At 42.5% G+C, this 14281-nt stretch overlaps 1 protein-coding gene across 1 annotated transcript in view; it reads left to right on the top strand.

The window, feature by feature from the left end:
* Positions 1-2810: 2810 nt before the first annotated feature.
* Positions 2811-14281, top strand: part of LOC123514191 (26S proteasome non-ATPase regulatory subunit 5-like) — a 71203-nt gene continuing 59732 nt past the window's right edge. Inside the window, 1 exon segment of the mRNA XM_045271848.1 lies at positions 2811-3007. Coding sequence (XP_045127783.1) covers positions 2838-3007 — 170 coding nt within the window. The 5' untranslated portion in view covers positions 2811-2837.

Below are 14281 nucleotides of genomic sequence, written 5' to 3'. Positions count from 1 at the left end.
GTCTCTCCTCCGTTTTCCTGACATTAGAGCAAATAAAAGAGGAACTTGTTTAAAATTTCCATCACGCTGCACAAATGCATGAATGCTAAAGAGCTGCGTGAAGGGCTGTCTCACAACTTTAAAAGTGGCGTCAGCATACCATCGTTTTGCCTTTGCAAGTAGCTTCAGCTGATCATTAGTAGCAAAAATCAAATGGCGCCTTTCACCTACACGAACATCATATTTTAAAAACTCTGATGGTATGTGATCCTCATTTAAGTCAAAGTTCAGGTCAAGTGGCTCGTCTGGTCTGTTTGCCCTGCGTCTTCGGTTTCCTTGACGCGCCAAGTTAATAGGAGCAGGAAGTGAAGTCAGAGGAACATTTGGGTCCACGTGTTCCCTTAGAACCTCGTCTACTATGTCTGCTGCGGGGCGGAAGACATCTTCCATTGCCTTTGTCTTAACTATGGATGACACTTTTGATGAGAGGGCAGGGCAGGCTTCGGGTGGATGGCAGTGGTCCATCTCTCCCCGAATATACTCATTATTATTATGTTCTTTTATTACTGCAGGGCATGTTGTGTTTTTATTTCTTACAGTACAACGCCAATGTACACAAACGTTAGTTTTCCTTTTCACAGTGTATGAATACCCGACACTATCTATAAGTTTATGTTGCCCTCTCTGTGTGGAAGAACAAACTTTTTTCATATGTCACAATTTCACTGGGACTTTCTGTTTCAGAGTGCCCTGCTGCCACAGCACCATTGATAGGCACTGGGATTTCATTTGCACCATTGATAGGCACTGGGATTTCATTTGCTTGGGAGAAGCACAGGTGACACATCCAGTCAATTTCCCCTCCCTTCTCTCACTGCTGCACGATATGCGGCCCTAGTTATTCCAGTTCCACATTTACGATGTTGCCACAAATTGCAACTATCGCATAACAACGCCTCCTGTAAATAATATAAAAGTATCATTAATAAAGAGTCTGCAGGCTCTCTAAACACATGCACATACACACGCACACACAGTTTTTCATCCGCGTACCAATATGTGATTATCACATTATAAGAATACACTTAGATTTCATTTTACCTGTAAAGGGCGCACGGTATTCCCGCAGACCAAACAGTTACTCTCCATATTGAGTGACCAGTCCTTCTTCGTCGAAGTGCAGGCGAAATCTAACCTGTTTCCCAAAGCAGTCCACCACCTCGCTTTTTAATCACGTCACGTTACTAATGAAAGGAGGGAGGAAGGGAGGGAGGGGATAGGGAGGGTTTGGAGGTAGGAGGTGTGTACACGTGTGTGTGTGTGTGTGTGTGTGTTTGTACACACACACACACACACACACACACACACACACACACACACGAAAATCACACACACACACACACACACACACACACACACACACACGCGAAAATCACAAACACGTCACGTTACTAATGAAAGGGGGGAGGGAAGGGATAGGGGGTGGGGAGGAAGGGAGGGTTGACAGCAGTTGACGGTAGGGAGGGAGGGGATACACGTGTGTGTGTTTGTGTGTGTGAAATCCCTCTTGTAACTAGTACAATTATAATTATAATTTTCCGAACTGGCGGTTCGGCGTGTGTTTGTGTGTTTATGTTCGCTTGTGTATGTGTACACACACACACACAATACACTGTACACTCTCACTAAGTGGAGAAGTGGTATGTGTGGACGAGTGTCAGTCATATGAACAAAATTAATTTCATAAACATGGAAAAAGAGACAATACATAAAGAGCCAAGCAGCATTTAATCGTCGGTGATATCCAAGGAGAGTAAAGGGTAAAAGCTTTACTCTCCTTGGTGATATCCCTCTACGTCATTATTTGTGCGTATGCTTTGACCAAACACGCACCAATCTGCTGGTGTCCATCGTCCAGTAATCCAAGTATCACGTATATAGGTCGATCGTCAACTCACGACAAGATCCGACAGGTACCTGCGACTCAGAGCTAGAAAAAGTTATTTGAATATGTTGTTCTGGAAGGAACGAAGAGAGAGAGAGAGAGAGAGAGAAATATGGGAAATGGAGGGAGGGAAAATAACTGACACCTGATAAGATAAGGACGGGCCACGGTCAGTCAGTCTCTCTCTCTCTCTCTCTCTCTCTCTCTCTCTCTCTCTCTCTGCTGCCGGCCCGCGGCCAGTCCCTCCCTCCCTCTCATTATCTCTTTCTTTCTCTCATATCAAGAACAGATATCAGAAAACCTGCTGGTGTATAACAAGTGTATCTATTGAATTACTGCTTCCATTAATAGCTGAAAAGGAAAATGTAGCACACATTGAACTGGGTAGTAGTAGAACAGATGGTCCGAGTTGGTGGAGATAATGGTCCGACTTGGTCATGTAAGTGGGCCGAGTTGGCGTTTGAAATGGGCCGAGTTGGCGTTTGAAATGGGCCGAGACAGCGATGGGCCGAGATGGCCCGACACCTAGGGGCAGCAGCTGACCAATACCGCTCTGGCTTCACTTGTGACGTCATGCCGCCGCCTTGTAATATTCCCAGACTGTAGGATGTCTTAGGCAATAAGGTGTGCAATATGTGTATTTATTTATTGAAATACTTGTATTCTTGTTGTGTATACTGTCCAGAGTTATTTTTGTGATACTTTAACCTTAAGTCTTTGCCTAGGGGGTGGGTGGCAAGGCCCATCCTCCTCCTTTGTTGCAATTATTTATTAATTCAACAATAAATGTATCAATCAATCAATATTACCTTGCTCTGGAGCAATCCAGAGCCACCTGTAGCATCAAGATCGAGATCAAGGTCAGCTGCATCATCAAGATCAAGATCAAGTAATAGTAGGTAAACAAGTCACGATGGAGGAGGTGGCGCGGTCCTTGGCTCAACTCTCCCTCTCCAGCGACCCCAAGAAGGAGTTGAGGCACCTCAAGACAGCTCTCTTTGGCTTGGGCTCTCCGGGTAAAACTGTATTGCCCCGAGACATTGACTTGAGAGCTCTATTCGATGCCTTTAACACCTCAGACAAGTGGGTCTTTATTTAGCTCTGTATTCCCTCGCAGACATTGACAGCTTTGGTGGACTGTGGTGAAGGGCGAAAGATGCATTGTTAGTTAGCTGGCACTAATGCTTATGCGAGTAAGACTTCAAATGTTAGTCAGTTTAAATGTTTGGTAAATATTAAGACAGGCACGCACGCCGCTCTATTTTCTGATGTTTTCAGCTCTTAACCCCCAGTATACCTATGGACTTTGTTGTATTTTTGGATGGATAAAGCTAAAATATAGTTCAATGTCACCTTTTACCACGGTTTCCTGGTCAAGACGGCCTCTGACCACGACGGCCCTCCCTGATAGCCCCATGTTTACCACGATGGCCCCACACTACAGACCACGACGGCCTCATATGTTTACCCTAACGGCCCCATGGTTACCACGACGGCCCCACACTAAATTTTAGGTAATTGTCCTCTTAAAGCTTAGTTCACATCTTTACAGTCACTAAATCATCTGTACTTACTTCAAAACATCTGCACCTTACATATTTTACTATTACTAAAACATGCCTTAAAATCTGTATTCACTAAAACATGTGTTTTAAAATCTTTAGTCTCTAAAACCTGTCATAAAATCTTTACTATTGCTAAAACATATTATTTCCTAAAATTTTGTCACTAAAACATCTGCATATTAGAATCTATACTGTCACTAAAACATGCATCTCATAAAATCTTTACAGCCACTAAAACATGTGCCCTAAAATTATTACAATTGTCAGATCAAAATCCACCAAATATCCTGGAACCTTTCTTCAAGAGAGTAGGTTGATATTTACCTGGCAGCAAAATCGTTCCACAACTTGAACAATTTTCCTTCAGATGTTGTTGTCCTCTTACTTTTATATCATTGCAACTTTCCTTCTCTAACCATCCAGAGTTGTAGGGTTAGCAGTTGTGCTTCGTGGTGCAGGAGGGGGAAGTAGTAGTTAATCCGCCAATGCCAGCTCTCAACGTCATTATTGGTTCTTACCAATTTCCCATAAACTGACGAAACCTCAGGTTCCTAAAGCTGGTTGTCACTCCATGTTTTTCTAATGTAGTCACACAGACATTGGGCAGCTTGTGGGGCACCATCATTTATTTTGTTAAATGCTTCTTCTATGTGTTCCTGTGGGAGACATGGCAAGACAAATAGTTTGTGTATAAAACTTTGTAGAGGCACATTCTCTCTGTAGGCTATGGCTAACCCAAGTTGCTGTGTTTTCCTCCAGATGCATTGTGACCAGTGAAAGAAACATCTGCTTATAGTAACATCTTGGAAAACAGATTGTACTGCCTTCCAGATTGCTTTCTCAAAATCTGTTACAATTTTTTCTACTTTGATTTCTTCTGTTAATTCATTAACCGCATGAAGGACAGCCTTGCAATCCTTGGTGCGCTGGTGTGACATTAAAACAAATACCAGAGAAAAGCATGTATAGAGAACAGTTTGTAAAACGGCTCAGAAATAATCTTAAATGTTGCATCAATATATTCAAAATATTCAAAAGTTAGCTCCTTTGGGTTTTCGGGATGCATTTTGGTGTAGTCTGTTGGCTTATCGAGCAAGTAATGTTGGTTCCAGAACTCTAGCCTCTGGATCTTTAGGATTGATTGCTTTCAATAATGCTTCATCAACAATTGCTGCATCTGACCTAAAAACATCTTTTGCTTTTTCCTTTACAAAAGCAGCGATTTTGATAGCCTTCTGTCGCCTTGGTTGAGGCTGATGGCAGTGACTGTGAAGACCAGGTGTAAAGGATTTTCCATCTTTAATTACAGTGGCTTTGCAAGTTAGGGTTTTATTCTGACACTACACTGCCACGTGATCTTACTTGGTCCTGCATTTTTCTTACTTTTGAAGTTGTATGTATAACCAGTGCTGTCCACTAGTAGTGGCTTTCCTTCCAGTGTGGCACCTTGAACAACCTCAAAGTGAAGATCAGATGAGTTAACTAAGGTTCAAGATATATCAGGAATGGGTTCATCTGCAATCACACTGTCTTCATCCTGATATAGTACACGAAAAGTATTGCTGATATTGAAGTCTTGGTCAGCTTGTACTTCATGGTTCAGGTTAGGAGACAAGGCAGAGGACAGAGATAAATCCATAGAATCGATGTCTGATTCCTGTTCTGGAGCTGTGTGACACGACATACAACGCCAGCCTGGAAGCTCCAGTTCCCCTCGCTGAAGCAGTCTGTAGTCGGAATAGCTCACCCCCGTCTCACAACATCTGTGTTGTAGAAATGCAGAAACTTCTTTGTTATTCTTTGTTCCTCCATCATCATCATAGTAGTAGTAGTACATATAATGACTATTAGGCTTAATGTTCTTCAGTAAATTTATAGCATAATACATATGTTGGTACTGTACCACCACCACACAAACTCATGATACCTGGAGCAGGAGTCACACTGCAGTGCATGATGGTGGCCAGTCACCACTGTGTCACAAACTACACAAAGTGCAGCAGAATGTTTTGCAGAAGGCTGCGTTGATGTCCCCATCATTAATGAGTCTTGTAGAATAATGTTTCTATAAACAAACTTTATATCGACTTGTGCTCGGTTCGACCTTGCTTGGTGTTGGTTCGACGATTGAGCTCATGTTTCATTATGTTAACACGTTAACCGTGGATGGCAACTCAGCATTCCTGAGATAGTGTTTTGTAGTATGGAGTTTTAAAAACATAGATTATTGGTACATTGCTGTACCTTGCGCATATAGTACATATACATATACAGGGTGTAACATGTTGAAAGAGGTGAAATAACATGCATTTCTAAGCAGAAAATGTTATATATACATGTGCATTTTAAGGTTTTGTTTACCTGTAAGATGATTTTAAAATTTCTGAGAGGAACGCAATAGTTCATTGAGTTTATTATGAGATGACGACGACTGTTGGTGGCTTGCTGCAGCAGCCGGAGGTGCCACTTGGCTAAATATCGAATGTTCTAATGTTATGTTTTGCAATCTGTGGAATGTTTCAGTATCTTATATTAAGACAGATTGTTTTAACAAGCATGCAATTTACTGATAAACATTACACGATAACATTATTGTGGTGATTAAAAGTAAGTACTCACGTACAACGTGGTACAGTTACCTATCACTGGACGAGGGAGGATGGGGAGGGATGGGGAAGTGGGGAGCGACTGATTTGTTAATACAGTCTGTCTTAGTACAAGATGCTGTATTAACAAGTATAATTTCAAATCATCTTACGGGTAAAAAAAATGCCGAGGCCATCGTGGTCTGTAGTGTGGGGCCGTCGTGGGGAACAGACATGGTCAGGGGCCGTCTTGACCACAACCCTTTATCACAAAAAAGGAAGTGGGAGTTATTGCTGTTGTTGTTCTGGCAGCTCCATCTTTAATACTACACAAAATCTGAAATCCTTAAGGATTTTTATGACTATACCAACACCACTGGACTGTATCTCCTGATTTCAACCCAACATCATTAGTTGTTCATAGGCCACCTAGTAACTCTATGTACATACACCTGATAACATTACACATTTCTTTTCGTGAGACTTTTTGTGTCAGCAGGGAGTTAATTTTGACAAGTGAATTTTAACCTTGCTATTATTGATTGGTCCTCTGATATCCCTCTAGGTCATTCTGCAATGGATAATAGGTTTTTGGATGTCTTTACACTTCTCGGACTTAAACAATGGATAAATGCTCCAACCTTTGTTCATTCCAACAATATCCTCAACCTTGTCTTTACCAATATTACTGACAGAATGTCCTATATTACTTTTTTTACCCTCTACCTAGCTGTGATCATCTCCCTATCTTATTCAAATATACTTTTACGCTGCCTACCCTAAACAATAATGTCAATGAATTTGACTTTTCAAAGGAAATTATAATCTGTTCAATAGTTATTCAACTCTTTCAGTGCTCCGGACCACGATTGTGGCTTTGAGGGAAATGCCTCCTGTCCACGATTGTGGTCCCATATTTGACGAGTCACAGAATTAAACCGCGTGCCTCCTGGCTACTGCTAGTTGCCAGATGACATTCTCCCATCCTCCCTCGACTCATGAGATGCGCCATCAGTTGCGTGGTAAGAAAAATATAGTCACAATGGCATCCACACGGCACAGTAGAGTATCAGATGCCCTTTTTTTCACAATTATTATTATTTTACGACGTCGCTAGTGGCTATTTGTGCATTTATTTACAGAAATAACAAGAGTAATGATCAAATCTTGTTAGAGAGCAGATATGCCAAATATTATTCGTTTATTGGTAGTATATTGCGTATTTCGTATATTACCATATATGGGCATGCGTATCCTGATACGCTCATGATAGTATGTACATCAAGAAAACACTCTGAAAACGTATTTTATATTATTTTGTGGGCATAATGTATGCACAGGTGTGAAAAATGATTGATTACCCTAGCACATTCTGGAGCAGTCCTGAGGAACTGCAGTTCAAATCAGGCAGAAAATTCTGTGTAATTTAGTGAAAACACCTGCACAAGTTGTGGCGGAAAATAACCACCCGCTACGATGGCAAAACTCAACAGCACACAAAGTACCACCAGAAAGCCAACTTCCCATCATTATTGCACCACTTTCCAGGATGAGTAGAGACCTAAATTTTTTACAGTAGATGCGTAACACCCTATTATGCATGAGAATATTGAGTTTTCCATTTTTGCAAATGTCAATTTTTTGGCCAAATTTGCGTCACAGGCATGACCCAAACATCTATTTGCGCCCTGAAAGGGTTAAGTAGCAGCAATTGAGATTTTGAATTCCTTGGGCTTAATATTGACCAAATGTATATTAAATTTAGGAATATGTTACAGGAAGCCTTCCAGTGGCTTATTGCTATAAAGACTTGCCTGCTCACTCACTCTTAATTCCTTCAGTTATAGAGTACTCGATGCAGCAGTAGGCCAGGCAGTAAAAAATGGCACATAGTTATGGAAATATTCAATAAACAACAGTCTGTACTTACATTCAATACTTTGTTGGGTTTTCTTTCCTCCTGATGACGTCCTTAAGCCTCATGGGAACAGACAGTGCCAGATTTCAAAGTATTTGGGGGTCAATACGATCGCATGAGGCATGAATATCCCTCTTGAGCTTAGGAACAGACGACACATCCTTCACCTGCAGATCTCTTTTCACGATCTGCCACAGGTTTTCTATGGGGTTAAGGTCCGGGCTGTTGCCCAGCCAATCATCAATAAACTACACCTCACAATCACAAAGCCACTGGGTTACTGATTTGGCTGTATGAGGCTTGGCCCCGTCTTGCTGGAAGACAATAGCCTCAGTGTCTTCAAATGCCTGGGGCAGGACGTCACACTGCAACTCTAAGTAATTATACTGATTTACTTTCTCTTTATTATGAAAAACATGAAGTTGTGCCTTACCGTGACCGGTAAAGGCACCCCACACCATCAAAGAGTCTGGATGCTTAACCGTAGCACACGTGTAGCGGGGGTCTAGTGGGTCACTACCGCGTGGCCTGTACACGTTTCTATCCCTATTGCAAGTCACCGTAAAGGTGCTTTCATCAGACCATAGTACAGTCAGCCTCTTCTCCTCATCCCATGCTCCGTATTTCCTGGCAAACTGAACCCTATTCACTTTGTGCCTACGGGTGAGGAGGGGCTTCTTCACTGTGCGATGGTTTTGTAGCCCAGCTCGGCTATGAGGCAGGACACCGTATGCACAGAGATGTCTCCCAGCAACCTAGGGTTTTCTTCCTTAATTTTTCTGGCTGAGATACGAGGGTTAGACTCTAAGATACGCTTCACTATGTTCCTGCAACGATCACTGGTTTTTTTTACTAGGCCCTGGCCTTCTTTCATGAGTTGGTGTGTCTCGGCTGTCCTGCTGGTTGAATCTGGCAACCCAATGGCGTACAGAACGCTCACTCACACCAAGTTGTGCAACTATATCCTTTGTTTGCAGCCCAGATTCTTTCAATGCGATGATCTGAGCGATCTTATCTTGCACTAAATGTGTTTTTCCCCATATTAAGAGCACAGAACCACTGATAACACCGCGACGTGGCAATAATACGCGGTATTAATCGTCGTGAGTCTCTCGTGAAAACGTCGTCCACTGGGAACTGGAGAGTGACTAAGCCATTTTTGGCGCCCGCAGCATTAAGCTCCACCCACTAGCTGGCGGCCCCACCGACCAACTAACAAGTCCTAAAAGTTTCGTACAGAGTATCAATCAATTCTTTTTTCGCCAAATTATAGGCCGGGCGAGTAGGACCCGGCCTACTGCTGCGTCGAGTACTGTATTTAAAAACATAAAGTGTTATTAAAAATTTTGCACCTAAACAGCTGTTCAAATGGAATGCCTGTAGCAACACTGAGCAGTCAACTATGAATTTCATTATGAAATGATCATGTTTTTTAGCTTTTGTATCAGTAAAGTATTCTATAGTAATAAACTACATTATTGTGTTGGGACTATATTCTTCTACTTACTATACACTCAACCCCCAGCTATCGCAAGTAATTGGTCCCTTAATATCGCCACGATATCTAAAAATGCGATAGCCATTGTTAAGAAATAATAGGAAAAAATAAAATTGATTCTGGCCAGCCAGAGTAGCAACATAATTCAACAAATTAGCACCTTGTTTTCTTCTCATCTTACTATGATTTATTGATACCATTCACATTTCAATATACTGAAGTAAATACACAAAAACAAACAACAAAACAAAAGAAAATAAACAAGTTCACCTTTGTGTGTTGATTTGTAGGTGGGAGGAGGGAGGGGGCTCCGAGGCGTTGGTAGTGGCTACTGGTTTCCACCACCCCTCCGATGAGTCAGATCATTCATGAAGCCATGAAATTCCTCATCACTGTCTTCATCAAAGAGAGAGCTCGAAGAGGAAGGTTGAGGATTGTCAGCAGGCTGGGCAGGTTGTTTTTGTTGTAGATAATCTGAGATTTTACGCTGCCTGAGATTGTTTACATGAGCGCGGTACATCTCCTCATAAGGGAACAGAGCCTGGGTTATGGCTGCAATCTTGCCCTCATTATTGATAAGAGTGTCCTGCTCCAAGATGTGACGAATTTGAAGGCCATATTCAAGCAGCTTCTTTACTTCACTGATTGGCAGTCCTTTCTTTTCAACACCAGCTGTCTCCTCATTCTCTTCAGGACTGGCTTCATCACACAAGGCATCCTCATTCAACATTTCTTGTGCACTGGGTGCATTGGGTTGTAACATTTCTAGGATGTTGTCGTTGGTAGTTTCAGCAAAACCAGAGCCAGGAATATGACGAGCCTCCAATGCAGCTGCCTCCACCTCTGCCGCCACTGTTTGTGGCTCGCCTGCTACTTTTACTTTCCTGTCCTCAGGCATGCCCTCGAGCAGATTACGCCATGCATGTTTGATTGTAGCAGGAGTAACGTCATTCCAGCATGACACTATTAAGTCAACAGCAGCCTTGACACTAAAACTTTTCCAATATTGCAGCACATGGCACTCTGATTCATTATCTCCCACTAGCTCTTCCTCCCCATGTTCACTTTCACTTTCAACCAGTTTCTGGAGAACAGTGGCATCTTCAGTGGCTGCCCGCATCATTCGAAACTGCCGGCGAGAAAAGGCAGCTTTAACCACTGAAATTACTGCCTGATCAAGTGGTTGTATTAGTGATGTGGTGTTAGAAAGCAAAAACTCCACCCGAATATTGGGATGCACGTCTGCAAGGAGTGTTGAGTGGCCAGGTGCATTATCCAAAACGAGGAGAATGTTGAAGCGGATGTTATTTCTCTTGCAGTAGTCCTCAACCTCAGGAATGAAACAATCCTTAAGCCAGTCAAGACCAAGCTTGGCTGACACATATCCCTTTGCAGAACTAAGCCAGTGCACATTTACCGAGTCTTGGTCATCCTCTTTTAGAGATTTCGGTGAAACTTTTGCTGTTGCATTAGACATATCAAAGGCTTTTGATAGAGTCTGGCATAAAGCTTTGATTTCAAAACTGCCCTCTTACGGCTTCTATCCTTATCTCTGCAACTTTATCTCATGTTTCCTTTCCGACCGCTCTATTGCTGCTGTGGTAGACGGCTACTGTTCTTCTCCTAAACCTATTAATAGTGGTGTTCCTCAGGGTTCTGTCCTGTCACCCCACACTCTTTCTATTATTCATTAAGGACCTTCTTAACCAAACTTCTTGCCCTATCCACTCCTACGCTGATGATACCACCCTACATCTTTCCACGTTCTTTCAGAGACGTCCAACCCTTCAGGAAATTAACAGATCACGCGGGACGCCACGGAACGCCTGACTTCCGATCTTTCTAAAATTTCCGATTGGGGCAGAGAAAATCTAGTAGTTTTCAATGCCTCAAAAACTCAATTCCTCCATCTATCAACTCGACACAACCTTCCAGACAACTATCCCCTCTTCTTCAATGACACTCAACTGTCTTCCTCTTCCACAATGAATATCCTCGGTCTGTCCTTTGCTCATAATCTTAACTGGAAACTTCACATCTCATCTCTTGCTAAAACAGCTTCTATGAAGTTAGGTGTTCTGAGGCGTCTCCGCCAGTTTTTCTCGCCCTCCAACTGCTTACTCTGTATAAGGGCCTTATCCGTCCCTGTATGGAGTACTCTTCGCATGTTTGGGGGGGTTCCAGTCACACAGCTTTGCTTGATAGAGTGGAATCGAAAGCTCTTCGTCTTATCAACTCCCCTCCTCGAACTAACTGTCTTCAGTCTCTTTCTCACCGCCGAAATGTTGCATCCCTTTCTATATTTTATCGCTATTTTCATGGTAACTGTTCTACTGATCTTGCTAACTGCATGCCTCCCCTCCTGCGGCCACGCTGCACAAGGCTTTCTTCTTCCTCTCATCCCTATTCTGTCCAACATGCAAGAGTTAACCAGTACTCTCAATCATTCATCCCTTTCACTGGTAAACTCTGGAACTCCCTCCCTGCATCTGTATTTCCAAATTCCTACAACTTGTCTTCTTTTAAGAGGGAGGTATCGAGGCATTTGCTCCCCTAATTCTGGCTGACGGTTTTGGCACTTTTTGTACTCTTTGGAGAGCCAGCGCTCAAGTGGGCTTTTTTCAAACGTTCTTTTTTTTGCCCTTGGCTGGCCCTCTTCCCTACGTAAATAAAAAAAAAATAAATAAAAAAAGAATTACTTGTTCATATCTTGACCCTTGTAAGCCCTGGAACGTTTGGCACGATGAACAACTGTGGGCTTGAGTCTGCAACTTCCTGAAGCATTCATAGCCAGTAGTAAGTTGAAGCGTTCCTTAATTGCCTTTCTTCCACGTACACAGGCTGATCTTGAAGAAATAAATGTGCGATGTGGCATACTTTTCTAATAAAAGTTGGTCTCATCCATGTTGAAAATTTGATCATGAGTGTATTGTCCGTCCTCAATTACATGACGCAGTTGTTCTGGGTATCGCCTGGCTGAATCCAAGTCTGCACTTGCAGCTTCTCCAGAAATCTTGATGTTTTTTATCTTGGTGTCGAGCTAAGAATCTGTCAAACCATCCTTTAGATGCAAAAAATACTGGCAGTTGTTTAATGCCCCACTTTGCTGCCACTCCTTTATAAATTTCCTTTGCTGTACCCATGGCCTCCTTCGTGTCCACAGCCAAATTTTTTTTTTGCCATGCGGTCAAAGTATTTGCTGAGGAGCTGCTTAGTCTTGAGAAGGACATGATTTGAACTTCGCACAGCATTATGTCCAGCAGTATCACTTGCAAGGTTCATATGTGCCTTAATGTGGTCCTTCTTGAGGTAAATACCTCTCACTGTAGACTCGTTGATACCAAACTTAGCACCCACTGAACTTTTACTTTGTCCACTTTCAACCAATTTCACTATCTCATATTTCACTGCATATGTAAGGTTCTTCCTCTTCTTAATTTCTTTCCCAGGCGCCGCTGTAGCCTTCGCTGGGTTGGGTTGGGTGGTAGGGATCTCCCTGGTTGGCCAGGGGGAGTAGAGGCCATTGTCCGGATATAATACACACGTGACCTTGAGGTTCACCACGACACGCGCCACGCAGTCTACTGTGTCGGGGGAGCAGAGGAGCGGGGAAGCAGGAGTGTGCTGGCTAATCACAGCCTAATGCGTCACTCAAATTCAGCCAATCAGCAAGTCAGATGATATGATGTAGCCTTCACGTCAACATCCGGGATAAAGAGTGATTCATGGGCCATGATAGCTCCATTAGGATCCGCGTTAGCAATGTAAGGGTGTTTTTTTATGTTCCCGTGATAGCTTTGAACCGCGTTAGCGAAACTCGCTATAGCTGGGGGTTGAGTGTAAAGTGTCAGTATGTGCATTCCTCATGATTAGCAGTTTCCGGTTTATACTGTGTTATTAGAATAACACGTAAATACAGCCCTTAGGCCAATTTTCTGGTATGCTGACATTATTGGTGTAAATATATTTGAAGGTTGCTATTTTATATCTACCCCATAAGTTGACCCCTAGTTTTGACCATAGAAAATACCTTAAAAACTCAACATATTGGTCGCAGTATATATTAATACCTGAGCGCACGAAAAAAGAATTTGTATACATGAAGTACAATGAATATACTACCACAATATGCAGCTATGTCATGCGATGCTGGGTGTGTCAGATCGCCACCTTCACCCTGCACAGTAGCATTAAAAGTCTGTTTTGATTGCAGAATTGCCACAGCCACCTATCGTTCCCCCTGGAATCCTATATATCAGTTTATATGCCAGCTTACACTTTTTAAAGGTGGTAATGCAGCATATTTTCCTTTCTTACATTTTTCCCTGGTGCACCTTCACCACTTTTACTTGATGTATCCTTACAGTATTTGGCAGAATATTCTGCCAGCATATCTTTTGATACACTAATGTCTGACTTAGTTTGCTTTTCCATACCATATTCCTCACAAACACTCATAACGCAAGCTTCTTTCTCTAATTTTCTTATTAATTCCATCTTTTAGGTCAACTAGGGCCACTCACTTATGCTTAAAACCCTTGGGAGACATAATTTAAGAATTCTGAGATCTGAAAATGCACAAAATTGCTCACAGATACCGGACAATACACAGCGTTAACTAGCAGCAGCCAGACTTGTTTACAACCGCCTGCTGTAGTGGTGCTGCCATCTATTGGCCGTTTCTGGAAGTGTGCAAGGCGCGCATTGTTTGAATTCATTTGTTGGCAGTCTGGACTCAAATTATTGAATTATTAACTGAACACTGTCCAGATTAACCAAAATCCAGATAAA

Source organism: Portunus trituberculatus, chromosome 5 (assembly GCF_017591435.1).
Source record: "Portunus trituberculatus isolate SZX2019 chromosome 5, ASM1759143v1, whole genome shotgun sequence".
Taxonomy (NCBI): Eukaryota; Metazoa; Arthropoda; class Malacostraca; order Decapoda; family Portunidae; genus Portunus; species Portunus trituberculatus.
Note: the sequence above shows the minus strand (reverse complement) of the source record. Positions and strands in the feature narration are given on the sequence as shown.